Here is a 21,943-nt window from a genome sequence, read left to right on the forward strand (position 1 = left end):
CCAAGTAATTTGAGAGGCATTCCATTAGTGCTGATCTAAAGTAGCCTATAACAGGGCAGGGATATTTTTTAGAGGGCTTTGTTGAATGCTCGTGTTTTAGTAGTCTATAACAGATTTATACAATCTGTTATTTCTGTATAGCAGACTACTGCTATGAATAACAGACTGTTGCTACGTACGACAACTGACCCTTTTTTGGGCTGAAGCAATACAATCCTTATTAGGCTATACTAACCATTAAATCAGTATTTGGTGTACAATTATTGATTGCTTTAGTAAGTAGGCCAGCCATGTAGCGTAAATAGCGGGAAGATGTACAGCGGGTCAGTCATTAGTCTTGCTTCACCTTCATCCTGCATCACCCTGTCGGGGTTTACTAAAGCAATACACCACAAGAGGGTGTGGTGCATTGCTAATGACCGGCTCGCCCTACTTGACCCCTTAATTAATTACTTAGGACTAATTAGGCTATCTATCTTAGATTGTAACAAACATTGCACTGCAAATACTAAAATGTATGTCCACAACAGACACTTCCCTGGTTACACAAATGGAAACATAGACCACATGATACAAAGTAGCTGCTCTGCGGTATGGTCTAACTTGTATAGGCTACTCAAACTTAGTAGCTAGCAGTGACAGTGTTGCAGACAAATGTAGCTTACTTGGCCACAGTCCAGTCCTGGAAATTGTGTTGGAGGAGCCAATTGATTAAAAACAACATGGCCACGGTTGTGCCCTGGGTTTTCCCCAGTGTTTACCGTCTCCATGGGTGTAGGCCGTGTTATTACCTGTCTTGTTACGTGTATGTGTGATGTTGTATAGTAGCCGACTATAAATAGCATCAAGTAAAATTATATCAAGTACAGTAATTAATTAAACTATCACACTCGATGCTCGTGCTGTTATAACAGATAGTCGGCCAATAGTATACTCTACGGAGCACGACTGATTTATTTTTGGCCTTCGGCCTCGTAGACCGACGCCGTGATGGTCCTACATAGTAGGCCTACTAGTAGGCTAGCTCTAGGCCTATAACAGCACTCCCTCTCATTTGATATTGCTTGACTAATTAGGCTAGATTATATATCTAGTAATATACAGACATAAACTAAGGTGCACGTATTTAAGATATAAATTACAAATAGCCTACCTTGTTGATTATCCATTGCTTAATGGCAGTTTTCAGAGATCGACGATTTTACAAACGGGAATGATGATTAGTTACAAACTTTTCCTGACGTCATAAATAAACTGTCAAGAAGTTATCACGCTTGTCATCATACGTGTCATGCTAATGGACAGGTATCCAGAATTTCCTCAATTAAGATTATCGCAGAGTTCGGATTAAATGTGACTGTTAAATAGTTGCAGTAACTCATCCTTTTGTTAGAGGGCGATATGACTATACAGAGATCAATTAAATATCGTCAACTATTCTCTTTTCTCAACGTTGTTGACTTGGGCGTAGTGCAGTCGGAGAACGTTCGCAAATCTTGATACAATGTGGATGGAAAACGTAAACGCTTTGGATAGAGGACAGATTGTTTTGAGATTTGTGTCTGGGCAAAGGGCCACCCTGCCACGTGACATGGCAAAAATAGAGCAGCAAGCGAAGCGATGCACCTTACATTTTGTCTTAATTAACTTGTTTTGTATTGACAAGCGATTGGAGTCTATGTTTTAAACATGTAGACCAAAAGATAATTGTCTCTGTACTTCTTACCAGTTACCACTGATGTTCTCAAGAGCAAAAAAACATTTGGTGACGTTAGTTACTGGTCGACAGGTTTACAGTCACCCTGTCCCATGATGGACTAACGTTATATCTGCCGGTGTAAAGTTCATTGCAACACTTCACTTGTGCAGGGAAGCAACGAGTAGTGCAGGTAAAAAAGGTTATTATCGCTTTTGTGCAACAAAATAAATCAGTACGTCTTATTTGGTTTTATGAAACTGCAGTGGGTAAATTCCTTTCTGATTAACACAACTGCAGACTTCCGCATGTGTTGCGACCTCGCAACATTTGGACATGACACATAGCAGCAAGACATAGATCCTGGACAATGAGTGGGCAACCTTAAGCTCCTGTTGAAGAATGGCCAGGCTCAGACGTAAGTCCTGTATTGCATTAATCGGAGTTGTGTTGCTGATATTCATAGTAACATTGGTTCTGAAGTCCCTCATGCCTGAAAATCCAATGGGAAGTCCTTTAGGTCTTGACCTGTTCCCAGACTTAAAGGCTAAAAATCCTAATGACCCACAAAGACACAGTGAAATGCCAGCTGCTAAACTTGACCAAATTAAAACAAACAATAATCTGCCAGAAAGAGATATGAAAATGGAGGCAATGCTGAAGACATTTCCTGCTCCCAACTACAATGTCCATGCCTTCTACTACACTTGGTTTGGTAATCCGCAATTTGACAACAAGTACATCCACTGGGATCACCCTGTGTTGCCTCACTGGGACTCCAAGGTGGCCCAAGGCTACCCCAGAGGGAGGCACAGCCCTCCCGATGACATTGGGGCAAACTTCTACCCAGCTCTGGGGGCCTACAGCTCCAGAGACCCCTCTGTTATTGAAGCTCACATGCAGCAGCTACGAACGGCTGCCATCGGTAAGACCTAGGATGTAGTTATGTCTTCTTTAGTGGTTCTCTGAGCTTGTCATAGTCCCATTTTATGGAATTCTGACAGTTCTTTTCTGTCTTATGAGTTATGTCCCTCTCTGCATTGTCAGGTGTCATTGCCGTGTCATGGTACCCAGCTGGTATGAAGGATGACAATGGTGAATCGACGGATGAGCTTGTGCCTTTGCTGTTGGACGTGGCACACAAATATCTCATAAAGGTGTGCATGAGGGTTATTAATGAATGTTGAAGTATCTATTTGTTGAAAGGGTTCGTTAATATTTAGTCTATAGTCTCTATTGTTGATTTTTATTTATCTCTCTCCCTCCCCTCTTTGTTGATTTGTTCAGGTGGCTTTTCACATTGAACCATACCAAGGAAGAGATGAAGCAACCATGTTGACCAATGTCAAGTACATCATTGATAAGTAAGTATTAACCCACCCATATCAAATCATTTCTACTCAGGTGATTCCATCAGTGTCTCCTAGATGTAAGTACAGATTTACCATTCAATATCAATTGTATGCCCAGTAATACTGGAGAAGGATAATGATGATAACCACAATAAATGTTACGAATGCCGAATGGATATATACCACTTAGAACTCCCTATTAAATCAGAGCCAAGTGTTTTACCTCTGTCTCTGCAAAGAGCACTAATGTGTAGATATTGTTGTCAGGTATGGCAAGCACCCAGCTTTCTACAGACAAAAGACAAGCACCGGCAAGTTCCTCCCGTTATTCTACGTCTACGACTCCTACCTTCTGAACTCAGAACGGTGGGCCAAGCTCCTGAAATCCACCGAGAGAAGCAGCGTCAGGGACACCCCCTACGACGGCCTCTTCATCGCCCTCCTCGTCGAGGAGAAGCACAAGAGGGACATCCTCACCGCAGGCTTCGACGGTGTCTACACGTACTTTGCCACAAACGGCTTTTCGTACGGCTCCTCTCACCGCAACTGGGAGGCCATAAAAACATTCTGCGAGGATAACAGCTTGATGTTCATCCCGAGCGTAGGACCTGGTTACATCGACACCAACATCAGACCCTGGAATTTCCAGAACACACGGAATCGCATCAACGGGAAATACTATGAGACGGCACTGAGCAGCGCCCTGGAATCTAGGCCTGATATCATCTCTATAACATCCTTTAATGAGTGGCATGAAGGCACTCAAATTGAGATGGCAGTGCCCAAGACCAGTCAGACAGTTTATTTGGACTACTTGCCTAACAGACCTGTGGTTTACTTAGAGATAACTCGCAAATGGGCAGGAATATTTGGTAGCGAGCGTAAGAGATGGCAAGACTGATTGGAAGCAGTGTTGGGGAGACTGGGGGCTGCATAAGAGCAAATGTGTGTGTGTGGCCCCCCTTAACCATATACCATGGAAACCCACTGAGGGATTATAATTGGAAATGCTGATATAAAGGAATAGGCCTCTCATTGTGGGTGTCATCTCCTATGATATTTTAAATATTTGGACCAAGCTGATGTTGAGAAAAGGCAAAGTATATAAGTTGTAATTTATTGTTGGAAAAATGCTTAAATCACTTGGTTAATCACTTATTGATCCGTGGCCCAAAATAATCATGACAATCGTTAAGGAAAAGGCTGTTTTCCATTACAGTCTACACGGTACATTTTGAGTGTGTGATTTTTATTTTAGTATTGTGTAATTGAGGATTTAATTGTCTAGTCGACATTTTACTGTCTTTTTTGTTTGTTTTCGTTGGAGTTTATTCATCCTTAGTGTACTGAGAGACTACAAGCTGTTTTTTTTTTAAGCCTTTAAATCGAATTGCGTTCATCTGCCTCTTATGCCACTATGAACAGTCACTGTGAATAGGCATTGTGTGCCATATGTACAGTTAGGTCCATAAGTATTTGGACATTGACACAATTTATCATTTTGGCTCTGTATACCACCACAATGGATTTGAAATGAAACAATCAAGATGTGCTTTAAGTGCAGACTTTCAGCTTTAATTTCAGGGCATTTACATCCAAATCAGGTGAACGGTGTAGGAATTACAACACATTTTATATGTGGCCCCCCCCCTTTTTAAGGGACCAAAAATAATTGGACAAACTAACAATCATAAATCTAATTGTCACTTTTAATACTTGGTTGCAAATCCTTTGCAGTCAATGACAGCCTGAAGTCTGGAAGCCATAGACATCACCAGACGCTGGGTTTCGTCCCTGGTGATGCTCTGCCAGGCCTCTACTGCAACTGTCTTCAGTTCCTGCTTGTTCTTGGGGCATTTTCCCTTCAGTTTTGTCTTTAGCAAGTGAAATGCATGCTCAATTGGATTTATGTCAGGTGATTGACTTGGCCATTGCAGAACATTCCACTTCTTTGCCTTAAAAAACTCTTTGGTTGCTTTCGCAGTATGCTTCGGGTCATTGTCCATCTGCACTGTGAAGCGCCGTCCTATGAGTTCTGAAGCATTTGGCTGAATCTGAGCAGATAATATTGCCCGAAACACTTCAGAATTCATCCTACTGCTTTTGTCAGCAGTCACATTGATAAATACAACGGAACCAGTTCCATTGGCAGCCATACATGCCCACGCCATAACACTACCTCCACCATGCTTCACTGATGAGGTGGTATGCTTTGGATCATGAGCAGTTCCTTCCCTTCTCCATACTCTTCTCTTCCCATCATTCTGGTACAAGTTGATCTTGGTCTCATCTGTCCATAGGATGTTGTTCCAGAACTGTACAGGCTCTTTTATATGTTTTTTGGCAAACTCTAATCTGGTCTTCCTGTTTTTGAGACTCACCAATGGTTTACATCTTGTGGTGAACCCTCTGTATTTACTCTGGTGAAGTCTTCTCTTAATTGTTGACTTTGACACAGATACGCCTACCTCTTGGAGAGTGTTCTTGATCTGGCCAACTGTTGTGAAGGGGTTTTTCTTCACCAGGGAAAGAATTCTTCTGTCATCCACCACAGTTGTTTTCCGTGGTCTTCCGGGTCTTTTGGTGTTGCTGAGCTCACCAGAGCGTTCTTTCTTTTTAAGAATGTACTAAACAGTTGATTTGGCCACACCTAATGTTTTTGCTATCTCTCTGATAGGTTTGTTTTGATTTTTCAGCATAACGATGGCTTGCTTCACTGATGGTGACAGCTCTTTGGACTTCATATTGAGAGTTGACAGCAACAGATTCCAAACACAAATACCATACTTGAAATGAACTCTAGACCTTTTATCTGCTCCTTGTCAATGAAATAACGAACTCCCTTTATGAGGGAATAACATACACCTGGCCATGGAACAGCTGAGCAGCCAATTGTCCAATTACTTTTGGTCCCTTAAAAAGAGGGGGGCCACATATAAAATGTATTGTAATTCCTACACCGTTCACCTGATTTGGATGTAAATACCCTGAAATTAAAGCTGAAAGTCTGCACTTAAAGCACATCTTTATTGTTTCATTTCAAATCCATTGTGGTGGTATACAGAGCCAAAATGATGAAAATTGTGTCAATGTCCAAATACTTATGGACCTAACTGTATGTCTATATGGGATATTATTTAAATGATGATGCTTTAGATACCTTACCGTATGCATCTGAATCAGATTTATTCGCATAGCAAGATCTAATGTCTGGCAGAAAGGAAAAGGTGGAGGCTATTCTAATTGGCATCCACGTCCCCAGGTAGGCTATTACTGTAACGCTAGGATGCAAATCTGTGGGGAATTTAATTACACTGTACTGGACTGGAAAAATAAAAAACGTGAGCTACATTGACTTTACAAACAGATCCCATGGTGTGAATATGTGAAATGTTTCCGATCTATATCCTAGACCTGTACAGACATGTATCAAACTTGCATTAATAGTGCAGATCAAGACTTTAGTTAGCTCGTTAGTGCCATCTGATTAAATTATAAACACGTCTTGCACCCGCTAGACGCTATAAAATCTGGTCCTACACATCACAAATTCGCTCCGCGGATAGCTGCCGCTTCAGCCTCAGAGCTGCATTGTCGGTAAACAGGGCAAGGTAGCGCATGGGCAGCCAGTAGGGAATTATTCCACATCGAATCACATTCCTTTCATGGCGCCCTTATGCCCGAAAGGATGGATTTGATATCGTTCAAGGAAAGAGCAGGCGTGAATTTAGAATCCTAATATAATTTTGTGTTATCAGTTTATTTGCATCGGAAGGCGGGAATGATGCGCTATGGAATTGTGCTCATCCGAATGGCATGTGATTTCTGCAAATATTGCCACCAGCGTAAATAATAATTCAGTGTACATCGCTCATGTTTTCGGCATGTAGCAAGGTACGTGTTTGCAAGAGACAAACCTGCAAATAAAATGGGAAGAAATGCATATTTTGATTCACGCCTTTCGAGATGGTAAGTCAAACGCCTTTTTTTCAGTTAATCGTCAGAGCAATGGTATGCTACCTGCAATTTTGCAAACCAAGTGATGTAAGCTAATTACAAATAAGACAGGAAAATAACAACTAATTGATCACTGCATGTCATTTTTTTCACATTCATCATTTTGGCTGGGGTAAGGAGGCGGCGGCATTGAACAATTACAGATTTTCTTAAGGTCTTGCTTTACGTTTTTTTTTCTTTTGGATTATGTTCGGCGCTCCTTGATGCATGATAATAGCCTACGAGTAGTGAATACACTCCTGGCAGTGTCCTCATTGGAAATACATTCATCAGGACTACCCACTGCTCTTGAGACATTTTTTGTGTGCAGAAGGGCGTTTGATGCTTAAGAAACAACAAAATCACACCATGCCTCTGCTTCTAGGTTATTATTCTCATTAACTTCAATGCAGTATCACAACGAGTGACACCCATCTCAAACGTGTGTACGTGTGAGTCTCAGTGTGTGCACCACGTTATAAAATGACCTTCAGTCGCTCTGGCAAGAAAATTAATTCTCACCTTGGATTGACAGCCCCACGGGCATGTATCACCTTACGGCTTCACCCTATAGTTTTGTATTTGTCAAATTGTAATGGGAACATCTAAACGGACAGCCTTTTAAATCACTAAGGCAAGATCAATTGAGAGCCATTGTGCATGTAGCACTCCCAGACTGATACTACCTTAAGCCATTTTGGCTTGGGTTTGTTTTTCCCACAGTCACTTAAATGTAGCCCTCTGCAGACCACTCACCCATGTGGTGCTCTTTCCGCGTCCCAAATACATCACAATGCATTTGACAAAACCCTAGCTGAACGCTATTTCAAAATGTGAATGAAAACAGGGTGCATGGTCACACACGTGGGTTTGCCTTGTTTATCCTTGTTCTAATTCCATTTTTAAATGAAATGCTTTGCATGAACATAGCAATTCTAATGTACTTCTCCAACCTGACTCATGATCACCATGGAGACAGAGTAACTTTGCCATCCCTCTTTAAAAGCCCATTGAAAGCCATAGTTATGACACTTGTCTGACCATGACCTCATGTATTCATCCATTGATCCTTATCAAAACATTGCCATCTCAACCTAACCTTATGTTGTGAAGAGCCTGGATCCTGTTGAAATGTTTGGCCGTATTATATGCATCCTGTGACCTGGGGGGGAGGGGGGATAACTCTGATACTGAGTGAAAGTGTGTTTCTGGGGTTTAAGAGGATTTGGTCGACATGAAAAATGCATTGATACTGTAAGCTTTTTTCTTTTTAAAGCCTTTAAATGGAATTGCGTTCATCTGCCCTCTTCTTTCCTGCTCTGTTAATGGCTGCTTGTGTCAGCCTTCCTCACCTTAGTCAGTAACATCTGTCCGCCTGGCTGCCGGTCTGGGAAAATTCCTCTTCAGGGGAAAATGATAGTGAGCCTTCTGAAATTTGTCAAATTGTTTGCAAATCACAAATCATGGCATATCTGACAGCTGGTTGGAAATAAGGAAATGACAGATTGAGCTGTTGTCACCGATGTATAGTGTATAGGTATCTTCTGCCGCCATATGATCTGCTAACAGCCATTTCTCTTTCCATGTATTGGCATTATGCAAAATGCAGGTGCATTGTATAGTCTGTGACTTAGAGCTTGGAGAATCACAAGGCCACTTTACTCACCGAAGCCTTAAGATGGCAGCATTGTAGTAGATTTGTCAGAAATACGTTTCACATGTGGCAAGCTGTATGTTTAATGGAGAAAGGAACTCCACCGGTTTCTAAGAATAGAATAGACAAATAAGGTGTTGAAGAGTAATGTTGCTCCTCTAACATTGAACAAAAGCTCCTCAAAGACCATTCTGATTTATTCTAAGACCATGTTTCTTTCAGAATTATCTTTAGTTCAGTGGACTAGTGTCAAACATAACTATTATGGTACATAATAGGCTCACAACACTATCCTATGTTCAGATGTTGAAATAAAATAACCTAACCTCAAACCAATGACAATGTTCTCATATTTTTATTCAGTTTAATCAAATTCACTTCTTTGTCATTTGAAGGAGATGCCAGTGAAAGGACATGTCAACTCAAGATCAATCGTAACTCACTAGATGTCTGAGGATCTTGCAACCACTGTGAGCAGCATCCTTTCATTCGAACACTTCCTCACTAAGAAGAGAAATCTCACGGTCGACCAAATGTAGGACCGGACCTGTTCCTCAACATCCCATGACTCCTAATCTTGCCTGGATTTCAGCATTAAGTCAAATCCATCAGGTGTGCACAACAGTTTAGAGTAATTAGCACCGTCAGGCCTTCTCATTTGGTCGTGTCACATTTAATGTTAAATCAGCTTGGAAGATGGGAAATATTGAAAAATCTAGAATTTTGTTTATTCTGTATTATGTTCTATCCACCATAATGTGTTTATTTTCCTCTTTCCACAGGACAGAGTATGCCATCTGCACCTTTCCACAGAATTCTACGACCCCTTCTGCTCGGCACCTTTCTACTGGGATGTTTTGTGACTCTATTTTTGATGTACTTTAAACCGTCCACCAGCTGGCTGTCAGGTCCCGTAGAGTCCACAGCATCCACAGACCGGGTCAAGAACCTCTTCTCTACCAAGAGTGACAAGAACCTGACTACCGTGCTAGTCTGGCTCTGGCCCTTCGGACAGACCTATGACCTGAGTTCCTGCAGTACTTTGTTCAACATCGAGGGCTGTTTCATTACCGCAGACAGGAACCTCTACAACAAGTCCGATGGCGTTGTTATTCACCACAGGGACATCTGCACAGACCTCTCCAACCTGCCCCCCCTCCAGCGGCCCTCCTTCCAGAAGTGGGTATGGATGAATCTGGAGTCTCCGTCCCACTCCTCCCAGCTTCCCGGCATTGAGAACCTGTTCAACTTAACGCTCAACTACCGCCAGGATGCTGACATTGAAGTGCCTTACGGGTCCATTGTGGCGACCGAGGGGGAGGAGGACTTTGTGCCGCCCAGCAAGAGCAAGCTGATATGCTGGATCGTGAGCAACTGGAACCCGGAGCATGTGCGGGTCAAATATTACAACGAGCTGTACAAGCACATCGAGGTGCATGCCTACGGCCAGGCTTTCGGTGAATACATCGCTGACCAGGACTACTTCCCCACCATGGCCAGCTGTAAGTTCTACCTGGCCTTCGAAAACTCCATCCACAAGGACTACATCACGGAGAAGCTGTACAACCCGCTCTCTGTGGGCTCCGTGCCCGTGGTCCTGGGGCCCGCCAGACAGAACTACGAGAACTTCGTCCAGGGGGACGCCTTCATCCACGTGGATGACTTCCCCTCGCCCAAAGAGCTGGCTGAATACCTGCTGCTTTTGGACAAGAACGAGGAACTGTACCTCAGGTATTTTGAGTGGCGGAGGCACTTTAAGGTGAAAAAGGCCTACTTCTGGGCGGAGCACACGTGTCTGGCCTGTGATTACCTGAGGAGGCACAAGGAGTACAAGGCCTTCAATAACCTTGACAAATGGTACTGGGGTGGCTGATGTCCTGTAGGGGCTGGAAGACACATGCTTAGTTGTTGAGGGCAGTGCTTTAAATGTTTGTTTCTATGTTATTTGAGACGTCAACACTGACATTTGATACAGTGAAACTGTATAATTTGTTTGACCGCTGGTACAGTGGCCAAAATGAGACACTCCTTATTTTGTCTTTCTTTGCAAGCCCGTATTGATCAGCCTTACTTTGCCTTTTTCATTGTTGTTCAACCATAGTTTGTATTTGTTTTATATTCATTATAAGCACATTGAGTTTATAATACATCAAATAAAAATACATTTTTGTATTTCATTTTTGTTAACAAGTCCACGTTTTTGCTGCTATTTGTTTGCTTTTTGTTTTCAGTGCTTGATTGGACATGGAACACTTGTCATCAATGACGTAATGTCAATATTGGCCACTGAGTTGTTACATTGTGTTTTCACACGAAAGTGAACAATAACTTGTTGGAACAAGGAAAAAGTAATAATTGTTCAAATACAAATATTTATGTGCTATTTATTGAAGTGAGATATTATAAGATAAAACAATGTCATATGTGATAGTGCTACAGTCACCTATGCAGTGTTTAATTAACTTCAAATGTGAAAGTCGTTCAATTGCATCATCTACTGTAAAATGTACATATGTGTATTTCTTCGGATAAATCGGGCTATTGTTTTTCCATATTTTTGTAAAATCGGATTTGCACTGCAAAACTAACTTTCACTTATCTTTCAAAATGGCAGTCATTAAGGGTTTAACACTGTAATTTAAAACAGAGAATGGGGCAGACATTACATGGCATAGACAAGGATTGCTATTTTAGTATCATGTAAATCTGTTGTACACTGAGACTGGGAGCAGAAATGGCACAGGGAAGCATCACTATTTTAGTAAGGATGTAAATCGGGCATTATTATATTGAAATGCATAACAGTCCTGTGCGACTGCCCCGTAGAAAATTAGGCTGCACAGCATCACTGTATTTTTATGTGAACCCTCCCTCCTCCCCCTCTTTAACTACAGAATGAGGTTGCACTCTTGACATTCAGATGGTAATGTTGAATATAATATATTGTAGATACAGAGGACACTGTATGAGAGCACAAATGTAACATAACTAATGAGACATAGTGCATATGTGTTATTTATGTGGGCTTGCTATGTACTTCAATCATCACACAGATACTTCAACCTCACCTCAGATGTCACCATTTGGTTAAAGTGAGTGAGAAACATGACATTCTTCATGCTTGGATCTTCCCAAACGTGTTTATGTTACTTTTTAAAGATAATTTGAACATCTGGATAGTAATAATACTATCATTCTCCATTGATATTTAAAAAATTATTTTATTGCCCTCTTTAAGTATCCTGAAGAAGAGAGGTTGTTCGAGAGTGATGAATTTCTGGGTTCTGTTTACATTCCTGTTTACACTTGCATGGCTTGCTGGCCACTCTCACCTCAGTCTAACAGCACGCTGTACACAACGCTCATTCTGCAGACTCCTGTCCAACTTTCTAAAACAATGCATCTAAACAGCACTCAGCAGCTATAATGACACAGTGGTTGAACCTTAACTAACAATAACTGTGTCAAACTAAACCTTGGCAACATATGTGCACATATGCAAGATAAGCAAGAAGACTACTTGGTAAAAAATATGTTTTATTTAATTTATTTACTTACTGTTAAAATGGACCATTGACATTGACTAGGATCAACACATCTAGTTGTCAGATAAAAGAGAATATTGTGGTTCCATATGTGTAGTCTTTGTATGTATATAACTGTTCATTGAAACATTGTATGTCAAGGTGGTGTTGAAAACTAGCCCACTAACATATATCATTCCTGTATGTCAAGCTCGACGAGGAGCGACAGCTCAGCCATTGATGAATACAATGTATTGTACATATTTGCAAATGTTTAAATCTCTTTCTAACATGCAAAGCATTGGCAGGCATAGCCATTGAAAGTGGATTCACTTTCAATGATGTTTCTAACTTTAAAGCAGCTTATGAATGGGGGGGGGGGGGGGGGGGGGGGGTCAGAGAAAAGACACTTTACAGGAGGGCCAGGGCTGAAGACAACGGTGTGTCTGTTAGGAATTTCCTCAAGTGAGGCCATTTTACAAAGAAGAATACAGACAGTTTTTTGGATTTGTTACATTACATTAATCCTGTTGAATTTACCTAATTGCACCCGTCTTGCCGAAATTCCTCAGAGAGATAGTGGAAATCGTCCGAGTTCATTTGGAAATGTGTGGCTCTCTGTGGTAGTGGCTGTCTCAACAGAGCTATTGTGTTGCATTCATGAACTGCTCTCTAAGAGTGTCTCAGAATATAACTACTGTATGAAACTGCTACTGTGTGAGGGGCCATTGCTGGAGACAATGGAGTGTCTGTTATGAATTTCCTCAAGTGAGGCCATTTTACAAAGAAGAATACCGTTTTTTGGATTAGTCATTAATCCTTTTGAAATGACCTTATTGCACCCGTCTTGAAGAAATTCATCAGAGAGATAATGGAAATCAGCTGAGTTGATGTGGACATGTGTGACTCTGTTAGTGGCTGTCTCAAACAGAGCTTTTGTGTCGCGTTCATGAACTACTCTCTAATGCAGTAATCTGTATTTTTTCCTGTCCCTTCTCTCTGTCTTTCTATCTCTTATTTCTCTCCGCCTTTCATTTCTCAGCATTTTGTTCTATTTTTTATTTTGCAAAAACAAACATGACAACCAGTCTGTTTTGTGTCCCTTTGTTCACCAACAGTGTGTTGCTGTGAGGGTGGCCGATTCTGAGTTGATTGGACGTTTAAGTGTCCCTAGTCTAGACATAGTCCATGAGTGAAGTGAGTTCTTTATGTGTTGCTGAGTGTGAATCCCTCTTGAACAAAACTCATTTTCTGTCAGCACATTGGAAGAAATAGTGAATCAATCAATACAAGTTTTTTGCCAAATCGTTGTATTTTGCCAAATGTTGTGTTTAATTGTAGATGTCTGATAGTGTCAAGAAAATAAAGAAATGGATAATAAGAAGTTGAGTTGGAGTCTTTACTCTTCTGAAGATTGGGTTTTCTGTTTTCTGTGAAACTATCATTTAGATGATACTGTGGCTAAAATGTTCACCCTTCCACAGCCTTGAAGGATTCCCTCTAAATATTTCTTAAAATGACATTGACATGCCCCTCCCACATTTAACCTTACAGTCTAGAAAACATGATATATGCTCATCAGTTCATGAATGAAAACGTTGTTCGGGCATGGCACTTGGGCTGCACGTGTGCGTCATGTAACTCATCAACTACACCTGTGCTACTTCAAGCTCATAGGTCCATGTCCGATAGGGCGGCAATATAAACGCTTGCTCACCCCTGGTCTGTTGTATGACTCTGGGCTGCTGCCGCCCTCCACCATCCCCATCTCCCCCGTGTCTGTATGTTACTGTCCATCAGAGGGGATGTATTGTCTATTTGCTCCCTGCCTCATATTATATGTCTGTGCTCTGAGGCAGTGAGTGCTTCCCCTCGATACAACCGCTCTGCCTAAATCAAACCTATTTCAATATCTATGGTAATCTATCAATGGTAAAAATCTATATGGGAGCATCTTGACTGAACTGTACACATTTCATCCTGTCACTTTGTTTGACGGCCAAGTTTCTCTCTTTAAATCTGTGCGCTCGGAGGTTTTCAACGGCTGTGTTACATTGTGTTCCGTTGCTTTACAGTATGTGGTTGTATCAATAGCTTAGCATTGCATAGCGATAGCACTTTAATCTCCCCATAGTCTGCTTGCTGGACCATGTCCCACCCTGCATGGTATAAATAGTGGGCCAGGGGTGCTGAGGAGTGATGGATGGGCGTCCTGGTCGTGTGTTGTGGTGGTTACGGCAGGATCCTCATGCTGTTGTTGGTTACCCGTTGATCCTATCTAGCAAAATGTCATTTGCTGCCCACCACCACCCCTGCCATCCCCACACCCAACCCATCGCATGCAGACTTAACTCAGGCTGGTGTATTACCTCTGGTGGCCAAATCCTAACTTGAGATAAGTATACATTTGCCAGATATGCATGGTAAATCCACTGCTGATGTCATTTGTGCATTATACGAGTAAGGAGATTGGCATGAGCATATCTCACTTTGAGATTTGTCTCCTGGATTGGTGGAAGATGGAAGGTTGTTTGAAACTTCGCTCGCATGGAGCTTTTCCAACTGAAAAAGCACTTCATCTTAAAAGTCAAACGATGTGGGTCATCGTCAACAAAACGTCTTTTAGCAATGTTTGAGTTCATATCAATGTATGAATTATTGTGTAGTGCTTTCCAGTAAATCTCATAATATGAACAGATTTGCCAGAAAGTTTGAGACAGCAATGCACTCTCACAGTTGTAACACTACCTAAAAATAGAAACTTCCCAGTGGACAATGATCATCCAACCAAGATTCCTGTCATTCCTCCCACTGTTGCTGTTTGATGGAGGCCAGCACTTCCTTGGACGTGTTGCTGGAATCCTGGAATCTTTTCATAGGAAAACTAGAGCGTGTATATTTGTGCAGCACTGTTTATGTTAACTCAAGCCATTTTGCACAAAGCCAAAGAGTTAGGTTGGAAAATAGCTGCCTTCTCCTCACAGTTGAGCCTCAGGGTTTCAGTGTCTAAGACTGGTAGGAGAAGGAGAGAGTCTCCAGCTTTATGTGGCTCCAGAAGCTGTCTGCACCTTACGAGAAGGCTGACTCATCTTGTCTCAGAACGGTAGGTTCTCTTCTATCCGCTATGGTGTTTGCAGATTTGCAGGGTTACAGATGGTGTACAAATGTAAACAATGCCAGACATACTGATAGACAAGAAATGGCAATCCTGCCCTTTCCACAGCTTCTTTCACGTGGTCAACATGAATATGGGAGGAATATGTACTTTGCAGGAGATGAACATCTCAACCTTCTTCAGGACTTTCTGTGTAGCAGGAGGGCTTTCGCTCCTCTTTAGCGGTGAAGCTCATATGTCTGGCTCTCTGACAGCTCCTGTCACCCACTCCACCCATGACTCACTGGGCTGGAGTGGGAGGGCAGCGATTACCCGGGTGTTCACAGCTCTCCTCCTCCCTGAAGGGGTGTAAGGTTTGTGATAGATCAGAGGGTTTGTGATTGTGTCTCCTTGTCCCCCTGCTTACCTCCTGTGAGGCTATCCCGTTGCGGCTGAGTGCTCTGCTCACAGTCACCGGGCCACCAATCCCGCTGGTGGAGAAAGCTTATCGCCCTTCTCTGAGGAGCAGGTTTGTGTGAGGCCTCTCATTAAGCACTGGAGTCCTCCCATCTCAACCCAAGCGATCCACTTATCCTGTCAACACCACGCCAGGCAACTGTCAGCCTCAGCCCGGCCATCTTTGTACCTCGGAGGAAAATGGTTGTAGCATCTCCTCCCATTCTCCTCCCCACTGTCTCATCCCTCTTTCTCCTCCTATATCACCAAGTCACCACCTCAAAGAACCAAGTGACCACACTGAAGGAAATGCAACCGGTTTCCTCACAGCCTTGCTGTTGGGAACAACGACAGACACCTTGCTGTCTGAATAAGGACTGAATGCACTAAAGACACGAGGATACCTGACACCAGGGCTGATAAAAGCCTATTTAATGGGGCTAGACAGCTGGTATTGTAGATCTGCGGGCCACCGCCCATCTGTGGACTTCAGGGGATTAAAGCAGGGAACAGAATATGCAAGATCAGCAAACTTTCGCTCTGCAAAGTTGGTAAAACCTGCCATCCATCTTGAAGTAATTAATCTAAGATAGAGACTGGCACCATGTAATAGAATAGGCCGTGAGTATTATAAGAGGGTTTTCACAAGGCGAGGTGACTTTTTGCATCGGAAAATACACGCGCAGTGAACTCAAAGAACACATTCAAAGATTAAAAGAACATCATCCACAAATATGTCACAACAATAATCCGTGCCTCTGTGCTCTGGCAGGCATGAGACAGGGCTCCAACTCAGCCTAGCAACCTTGAGTGTGTTAACGTCTGTTGACACACAAGTGCTCTCTCACGACCACAATCAGATTAATCCAACTCACAGCATGAGATCTGTGTGCCCTTTTGCTTGCCTGTAAATATAGGTCACGTCCACTCCAGCTTTGTACTTCACAATGCAGACAGACATGCCACTCAAAGCAACAAAGAGTGCCACTGGGGGGGTTCAACCACAGTCCATATATGATGGAATTTGTTTGTTTCTAGCATGCACGGTTAGGTTTTAGCATTTGAATTTGTACTTTATCTAAGAATCATTAAATAATCCACTGCAGATAAGAAATTCAACGGAATCCCACGTATATTCCCAAATGCTAAGAAAATGGATCACATGATCTCATTTAATGCAGTCTTTCTGTATTTGTTGTCTTGAATTCCAGACCTGATGTGTGGATTTTACCTTATCATTGGAACGGAAGGTTCAGATGAAGGCATCCTTATAGGTCAAAAGAACATAAATCTACATTTTCCCATGGGGACTGTTGTACATTCCCTTTTACACAGTACCTAACAAAACAGTACAGGTGCAGCTGTCTTTCCCTCGCTCAGACACAGCTTGACTGGAGAAATGTATCTTCCTCAGAGTCATCACGGTGTAATTACTAGCTTCTTGTAAGGACATTGAATCCCAGCTATGTGGCGGGCAGCAGGGAAGACAGTAGGGGAGAAAGTCTCCTAGGATCTGCATTCCTCCCAGCCCCGTCTCCGAGCCTGACCTTCCTGTGTGTATGTGGAGGATTAAGCCTGAGGACTGGTGGTCTTCCCAGGCTATTTTGGTTAAGACGACCGCCTCCTGATCCTCTTGAAAAACGATACCACCACATGCTCAAAGATTCAAATGTAATTAGTTGGCAGCTAGTCAGAGATAATACAGTGTGGGGATTTTTAACGAGGTGGCAAAATGGCAGCGCGGATATTTCTGGTTATACATTCACATTGCAATCTTATGAGTACAGATACATCCTATCTATCTGCAGGGATTATGGTAAAAGATGCATCCATATTGTAAATCATGCACAGTGCCACACCAGTAGCTCTAGGTTGCATCATGATGTTACAATAGTTTGTAGGTTTAAGATATCTTTTAAGTATAATTTTAAGATGTCTTCCGTTTCCTTACAGTAAAATGCCTGTAACAATGACTACAATTCTTCCTGTGAGTGTCTGTGTGCGGTTTCGGTTGCAGTGACTGTAAACGTACAAAGCCCATCCTGTCTCAGAATTTGGCCATATTGTCGATCGAGATTGTGCAGAGCCTCAGCTCCCTCCATGTAAAGTGAAGCCAGAAGCACTGTCAATAGCCACTGAGAGGGCCTGGCAAACAGGAAGCTGTTGGCGTCGCTCTCCCTTAAGCCATCTGCAACTGCTCGTATAGCCAGAGCATGGACCTGGGCCACAAGTGTGTCTGAACCTGCTGCCATGACACCCCTACATTGTAATCTAGAACTGTATCATGTAATGTTGGTCTGGAGGATGAAAGATGTGGGTTGAGCGGATCTAGGCAGCTTTGGGCTCAGGATGGTGAGCTATTAAGAAGCTGTTTAAAGCAGTAATGGAGAATAAATGGAAGTTCACTTATCGAAACACCGGATGTATATAAAAAAAAATATAGACATGCACACCTGAATTTAGTTGGTTTTCCATCTTAAACTAGTTTTTTAAATATAATTTTTCAATCGGTGTATAAGGGCCGGCGTGTAGTCAACCAACTACCTTAAAAGGTGCAGAGCAGTGGAGGGGAGCTTGTATGCTCCCTGGAGATCCCTGCTAACAAGAGGGATAGTATTTATAGATGGACCCCCTCGATGTATCCCACTTAATCCTGTTTCCCCCTCTCCATCCCCTCTCCATCCTCACGCCTGCTCCACTCCGCACAGCCCTCTGGCTGGCCTCTCCCTGATCACCACATCCACTGGGGTAACTAGCCGAGCTCTCTCCTTCTTCACGAAGAGCGGAAAAATTCTACTTCAACATTTCAACCTTATTGGAAATGTGGGCCAAACTATTTGCCCCCCGCTATTTGTTGATAAAGAGGGGGCTAAATTGCTTGACCCCTTGATTGCAGGAAGGAAGGACGCATTAACTTTCCTTTTTTCGCTTTTTAAAACCGCTCTGCTTCTCTCTTTGTCCTGCAGGTAAAGAGCAATCATGTCAGCTGAACGCTTTGACTGTCATTACTGCAAGGACTCTCTGCTGGGTAAGAAGTATATTATGAAAGAGGACACGCAGTACTGCACTAAATGCTACGAGAACCTGTTTGCCAACTGCTGTGAGGATTGTACTCTACCCATTGGGTGCAACTGCAAGGTAAGACTACCTCCCTGGTCTGATTCAATCCTTTTCTTTCTCTCTGACGTCAAAGATGGAAGTAGCATAAACAACTTGGTTTTCAGGACAGAAGGTTACTCTATGCGTATGGTTAAAGTAGGAAGACTGGATTTTTTTATGTACCGGTTTAAACCAGGTTTTTTAAACTGCTCAAACTAGAATTTCACTTTTGGTCTTTGCCATCTTTGTGTCATCACAATCTAAAAGTTTGCTCCGTAAAGCAAGATGTTGCCAGATGTTCTTGACTATTATTCTAAGCAGCCATTCATTATTGAATGTGTTATTGAATAGTTCAATATTGCATGTTTATCTGTCTCATAGGACCTGTCTTATAAGGAGCGCCACTGGCATGAGCAGTGCTTTAAGTGTGCCAAGTGCAGTCGCCCCCTAGTGGAGAAGCCCTTTGCTGCCAAGGATGAGCTTCTGCTCTGCACTGACTGCTACTCCCACGAGTACTCCTCCAAGTGCACCACCTGCAAGAAGACCATAATGCCTGGTACGGTTGGAGTGTGAGGAGGAGTAGGATGATGATGATGATGATGATGATGATGATGATGATGATGATGATGATGATGATGATGATGATGATGATGATGATGATGAGGGTAGTGATGATGATGGTGGTTGTGATTAAAACCGAGATGTTGTTGATGATAGTGATGCTCAGGCCGCCAGTGATGATGATGATGTGATGCTGGCCCTTAGCTGAACCGGTTTGGTACATTTCCCTCCAGTGCTCCACCCTTCCACGCACATCTATAGTACAGAGTGTCATCTGTGCGTCATCCAGTAAAAGAGTCGCTTGTGTTCGTAAATGACACTAGTGAGGCCTGTGCAGAGCTCTGGAGTACACAAACAAACACGGACCTCTGGAGCCCAAACGTTTGTGACTGTGCTTTATCTCAGTCCAGATAATTTATGATGATGTTTCCGAGAAGGACTATTAAAGCAGCAATAGCAATGAGAAGGAGAAATTGAAGATGACCATGACAATGATGACAATGATAAAGAAGGGGAAAGAGGAGGACAACAACCAAAGCCATAAATCATGAAGTAGTTATCTATCTTAGAAACCTTCCTCTAGTCCTAAAAGAGCATCAATGACCTCACGTTATCTCATATTATGGTCTGTCCCAACCTTCTCCCTCATCCCTACAGGAGGAGTTGGTCTATTTCTGCCGGGCAACACCGGCCCAGTGTCCTTATGTCCCCATGTTTGTGTCTCTCACATGCTGACGAGGCTGTTCCTCTCCTCTGGTGGCAGGCTCCCGCAAAATGGAGTACAAGGGGAACAGCTGGCATGAGACCTGCTTCCTTTGCCACCGCTGCCAGCAGCCAATGGGAACCAAGTCCTTCATCCCCAAAGACACTGGCTACTTCTGTGTGCCCTGCTTTGAGAAGCAATTTGCCTACCAGTGCTGCGCCTGTAAGAAAGTGAGTCCCGTCGGCTGTCTCGTGGTGTTTAGGCTGGGCTGCATTCGAAATCTCCCAGGTTCTCTGGCATATTTATACTCCATGCCTTAGACTGTGGATGAATACTAATAGGATCTAAATAGCACACAAGGGCATGTCAGGACAAATGTCAATAGAAATCCAATCTGGTTTGTGCCTGTGTGTGTTTGTGTGCATGTGTGTGTGTCTATGCGTGTTCATGTACATGCATGTGAGTGGCTACGTGGGTGCGTGCATAATATGCATGTGTGTGTGCATGTGTGTGTGCATGTTCATGTGGATGTCAATATAAACTGTACACGAGGACGGCAATGTGGGTGTGTCCACATGCATGTGTGTGTGTCTCCTTCCCTTAGGCCATCACCACTGGTGGGGTGACCTACAACGACAAGCCCTGGCACCGGGAGTGTTTCCTATGCATCGGCTGTAAGAAGCAGCTGTCAGGCCAGCGCTTCACCTCCAGAGAGAACTTCCCCTACTGCCTGGATTGCTTCAGCCACCTCTATGCTAAGAAATGTGTGGGCTGCACCAAGCCCATCACCAGTGAGTCACTCCACCAATGTTTTCGTTCATATTTAACACCCTTCACGCTTTTTCTCGACCGACTCTTAGCCTCTATTTACGGTGTGTGTGTGTGTGTGTGTGGGGGGGGGGATTTGTTAGCAACAGAAAAGTGCTACATATGAAATATATGTGCAAATGCTCCAAGAATTGTGATGTGACTTCATGTGGTCTGTTGATGTTTGTGTGAGGGGGGCCATGTAATGTGTGAACATATGACATGGACTGAAAATAAATCTTGCTCATGTGGCTGCGCTCATCAAAAGTACCGTTGTCTGATGTTCTCCTGTTTGTGTGTGCTTTGTGTGTATCCTGGGTGTGCTTACGTGTGTGTATATTTTTGTCTGTATCTGTCTGTCTGTATATCTGTCTGTCTGTATACCTGTCTGTCTGTCCATCCAACTATCTGTCTGTCTGTATACCTGTCTGTCTGTCCATCCAACTGTCTGTCTGTCTGTATACCTGTCTGTCTGTCCGTCCAACTGTCTGTCTACCTGTCTGTCTGTCCGTCCAACTGTCTATCTGTCTGTCTGTCTGTCCCTCTGTCCAGGCCTGGCCGGGGCTAAGTACATCTCGTTTGAGGAGCGTCAGTGGCACAGTGAGTGTTTCACCTGCATGCAGTGCTCCGTGTCCCTGGTGGGCCGCGGCTTCCTCACTCAGCGTGACGACATCCTCTGCACCGACTGTGGCCGCGAGAAGTGACCTCGCCCTGGCGTCGCAGCCCTCCGACCGGCCACCGCAGAGCACCAGACCGGCGCTGAGGAACACCAAGCTTGTTTGTGACTTACGAACGAATCCTAATGCGTACATCAAGTCTTTCTTTTCACTGCAATTGTATTTACCGCGGTGGACGACTGTGTCTTGGCCTCTGTAATAAAAAGAACTGGGTGTCTCTGTTTCTCTGTTGTCCTCTGTTGAACTGAGCTGAGCATGCATAAAGAAGACAGGGAAAGGCTTCTTGTTCCCTGCAGGACTGCCTCCAGCCAGGGATTCCTGCAG

General features: G+C 43.2%; 3 protein-coding genes across 5 annotated transcripts; all 3 read left to right on the forward strand.

The window, feature by feature from the left end:
- Window positions 1–1,677: 1,677 nt before the first annotated feature.
- Window positions 1,678–4,669, forward strand: manea (mannosidase, endo-alpha). Its single transcript, XM_067243194.1, has 4 exons — window positions 1,678–2,621; window positions 2,744–2,853; window positions 2,984–3,060; window positions 3,316–4,669. Exons 1-4 carry the CDS (start codon window positions 2,099–2,101, stop codon window positions 3,947–3,949), a joined length of 1,344 nt encoding a protein of 447 aa, XP_067099295.1. The 5' UTR covers window positions 1,678–2,098; the 3' UTR covers window positions 3,950–4,669.
- Window positions 4,670–9,488: 4,819 nt separating this feature from the next.
- fut9a (fucosyltransferase 9a) lies at window positions 9,489–10,721 on the forward strand. Its single transcript, XM_067243477.1, has one exon. It carries the CDS (start codon window positions 9,489–9,491, stop codon window positions 10,569–10,571), a length of 1,083 nt encoding a protein of 360 aa, XP_067099578.1. The 3' UTR covers window positions 10,572–10,721.
- A 7,711-nt stretch (window positions 10,722–18,432) lies between these two features.
- On the forward strand, window positions 18,433–21,836 carry fhl5 (four and a half LIM domains 5). 3 transcript variants are annotated; one of them, XM_067242820.1, is made up of 6 exons: window positions 18,433–18,520; window positions 18,739–18,910; window positions 19,253–19,427; window positions 20,196–20,365; window positions 20,740–20,926; window positions 21,495–21,836. In XM_067242820.1, the coding sequence occupies exons 2-6, from the start codon at window positions 18,752–18,754 to the stop codon at window positions 21,644–21,646; spliced, it is 843 nt and encodes a 280-aa protein (XP_067098921.1). In that variant the 5' UTR covers window positions 18,433–18,520; window positions 18,739–18,751; the 3' UTR covers window positions 21,647–21,836. The 3 variants fall into 3 exon arrangements, with proteins under 3 accessions (XP_067098921.1, XP_067098922.1, XP_067098923.1); XM_067242821.1 differs by lacking the exon at window positions 18,433–18,520 and having other exon boundaries at window positions 18,732–18,910; XM_067242822.1 differs by lacking the exons at window positions 18,433–18,520; window positions 18,739–18,910 and adding an exon at window positions 18,952–19,004.
- Window positions 21,837–21,943: the final 107 nt, after the last annotated feature.

The sequence above is a fragment of the Osmerus mordax genome, chromosome 9 (assembly GCF_038355195.1).
Source record: "Osmerus mordax isolate fOsmMor3 chromosome 9, fOsmMor3.pri, whole genome shotgun sequence".
Lineage (NCBI taxonomy): Eukaryota > Metazoa > Chordata > Actinopteri > Osmeriformes > Osmeridae > Osmerus > Osmerus mordax.

What these genes read in the sequence shown, in the direction of transcription:
- manea (XM_067243194.1), top strand. Translation starts at nt 2,099, where the DNA reads ATGGCCAGGCTCAGACGTAAGTCCTGTATTGCATTAATCGGAGTTGTG. An exon ending in GCTACGAACGGCTGCCATCG is followed by an intron (nt 2,622 to 2,743) that starts GTAAGACCTAGG and finishes CTGCATTGTCAG; the next exon opens with GTGTCATTGCCGTGTCATGG. An exon ending in CACACAAATATCTCATAAAG is followed by an intron (nt 2,854 to 2,983) that starts GTGTGCATGAGG and finishes TGATTTGTTCAG; the next exon opens with GTGGCTTTTCACATTGAACC.
- fut9a (XM_067243477.1), top strand. Translation starts at nt 9,489, where the DNA reads ATGCCATCTGCACCTTTCCACAGAATTCTACGACCCCTTCTGCTCGGC.
- fhl5 (XM_067242820.1), top strand. Translation starts at nt 18,752, where the DNA reads ATGTCAGCTGAACGCTTTGACTGTCATTACTGCAAGGACTCTCTGCTG. An exon ending in AGTGCTGCGCCTGTAAGAAA is followed by an intron (nt 20,366 to 20,739) that starts GTGAGTCCCGTC and finishes TCCTTCCCTTAG; the next exon opens with GCCATCACCACTGGTGGGGT. An exon ending in CTGCACCAAGCCCATCACCA is followed by an intron (nt 20,927 to 21,494) that starts GTGAGTCACTCC and finishes CCCTCTGTCCAG; the next exon opens with GCCTGGCCGGGGCTAAGTAC.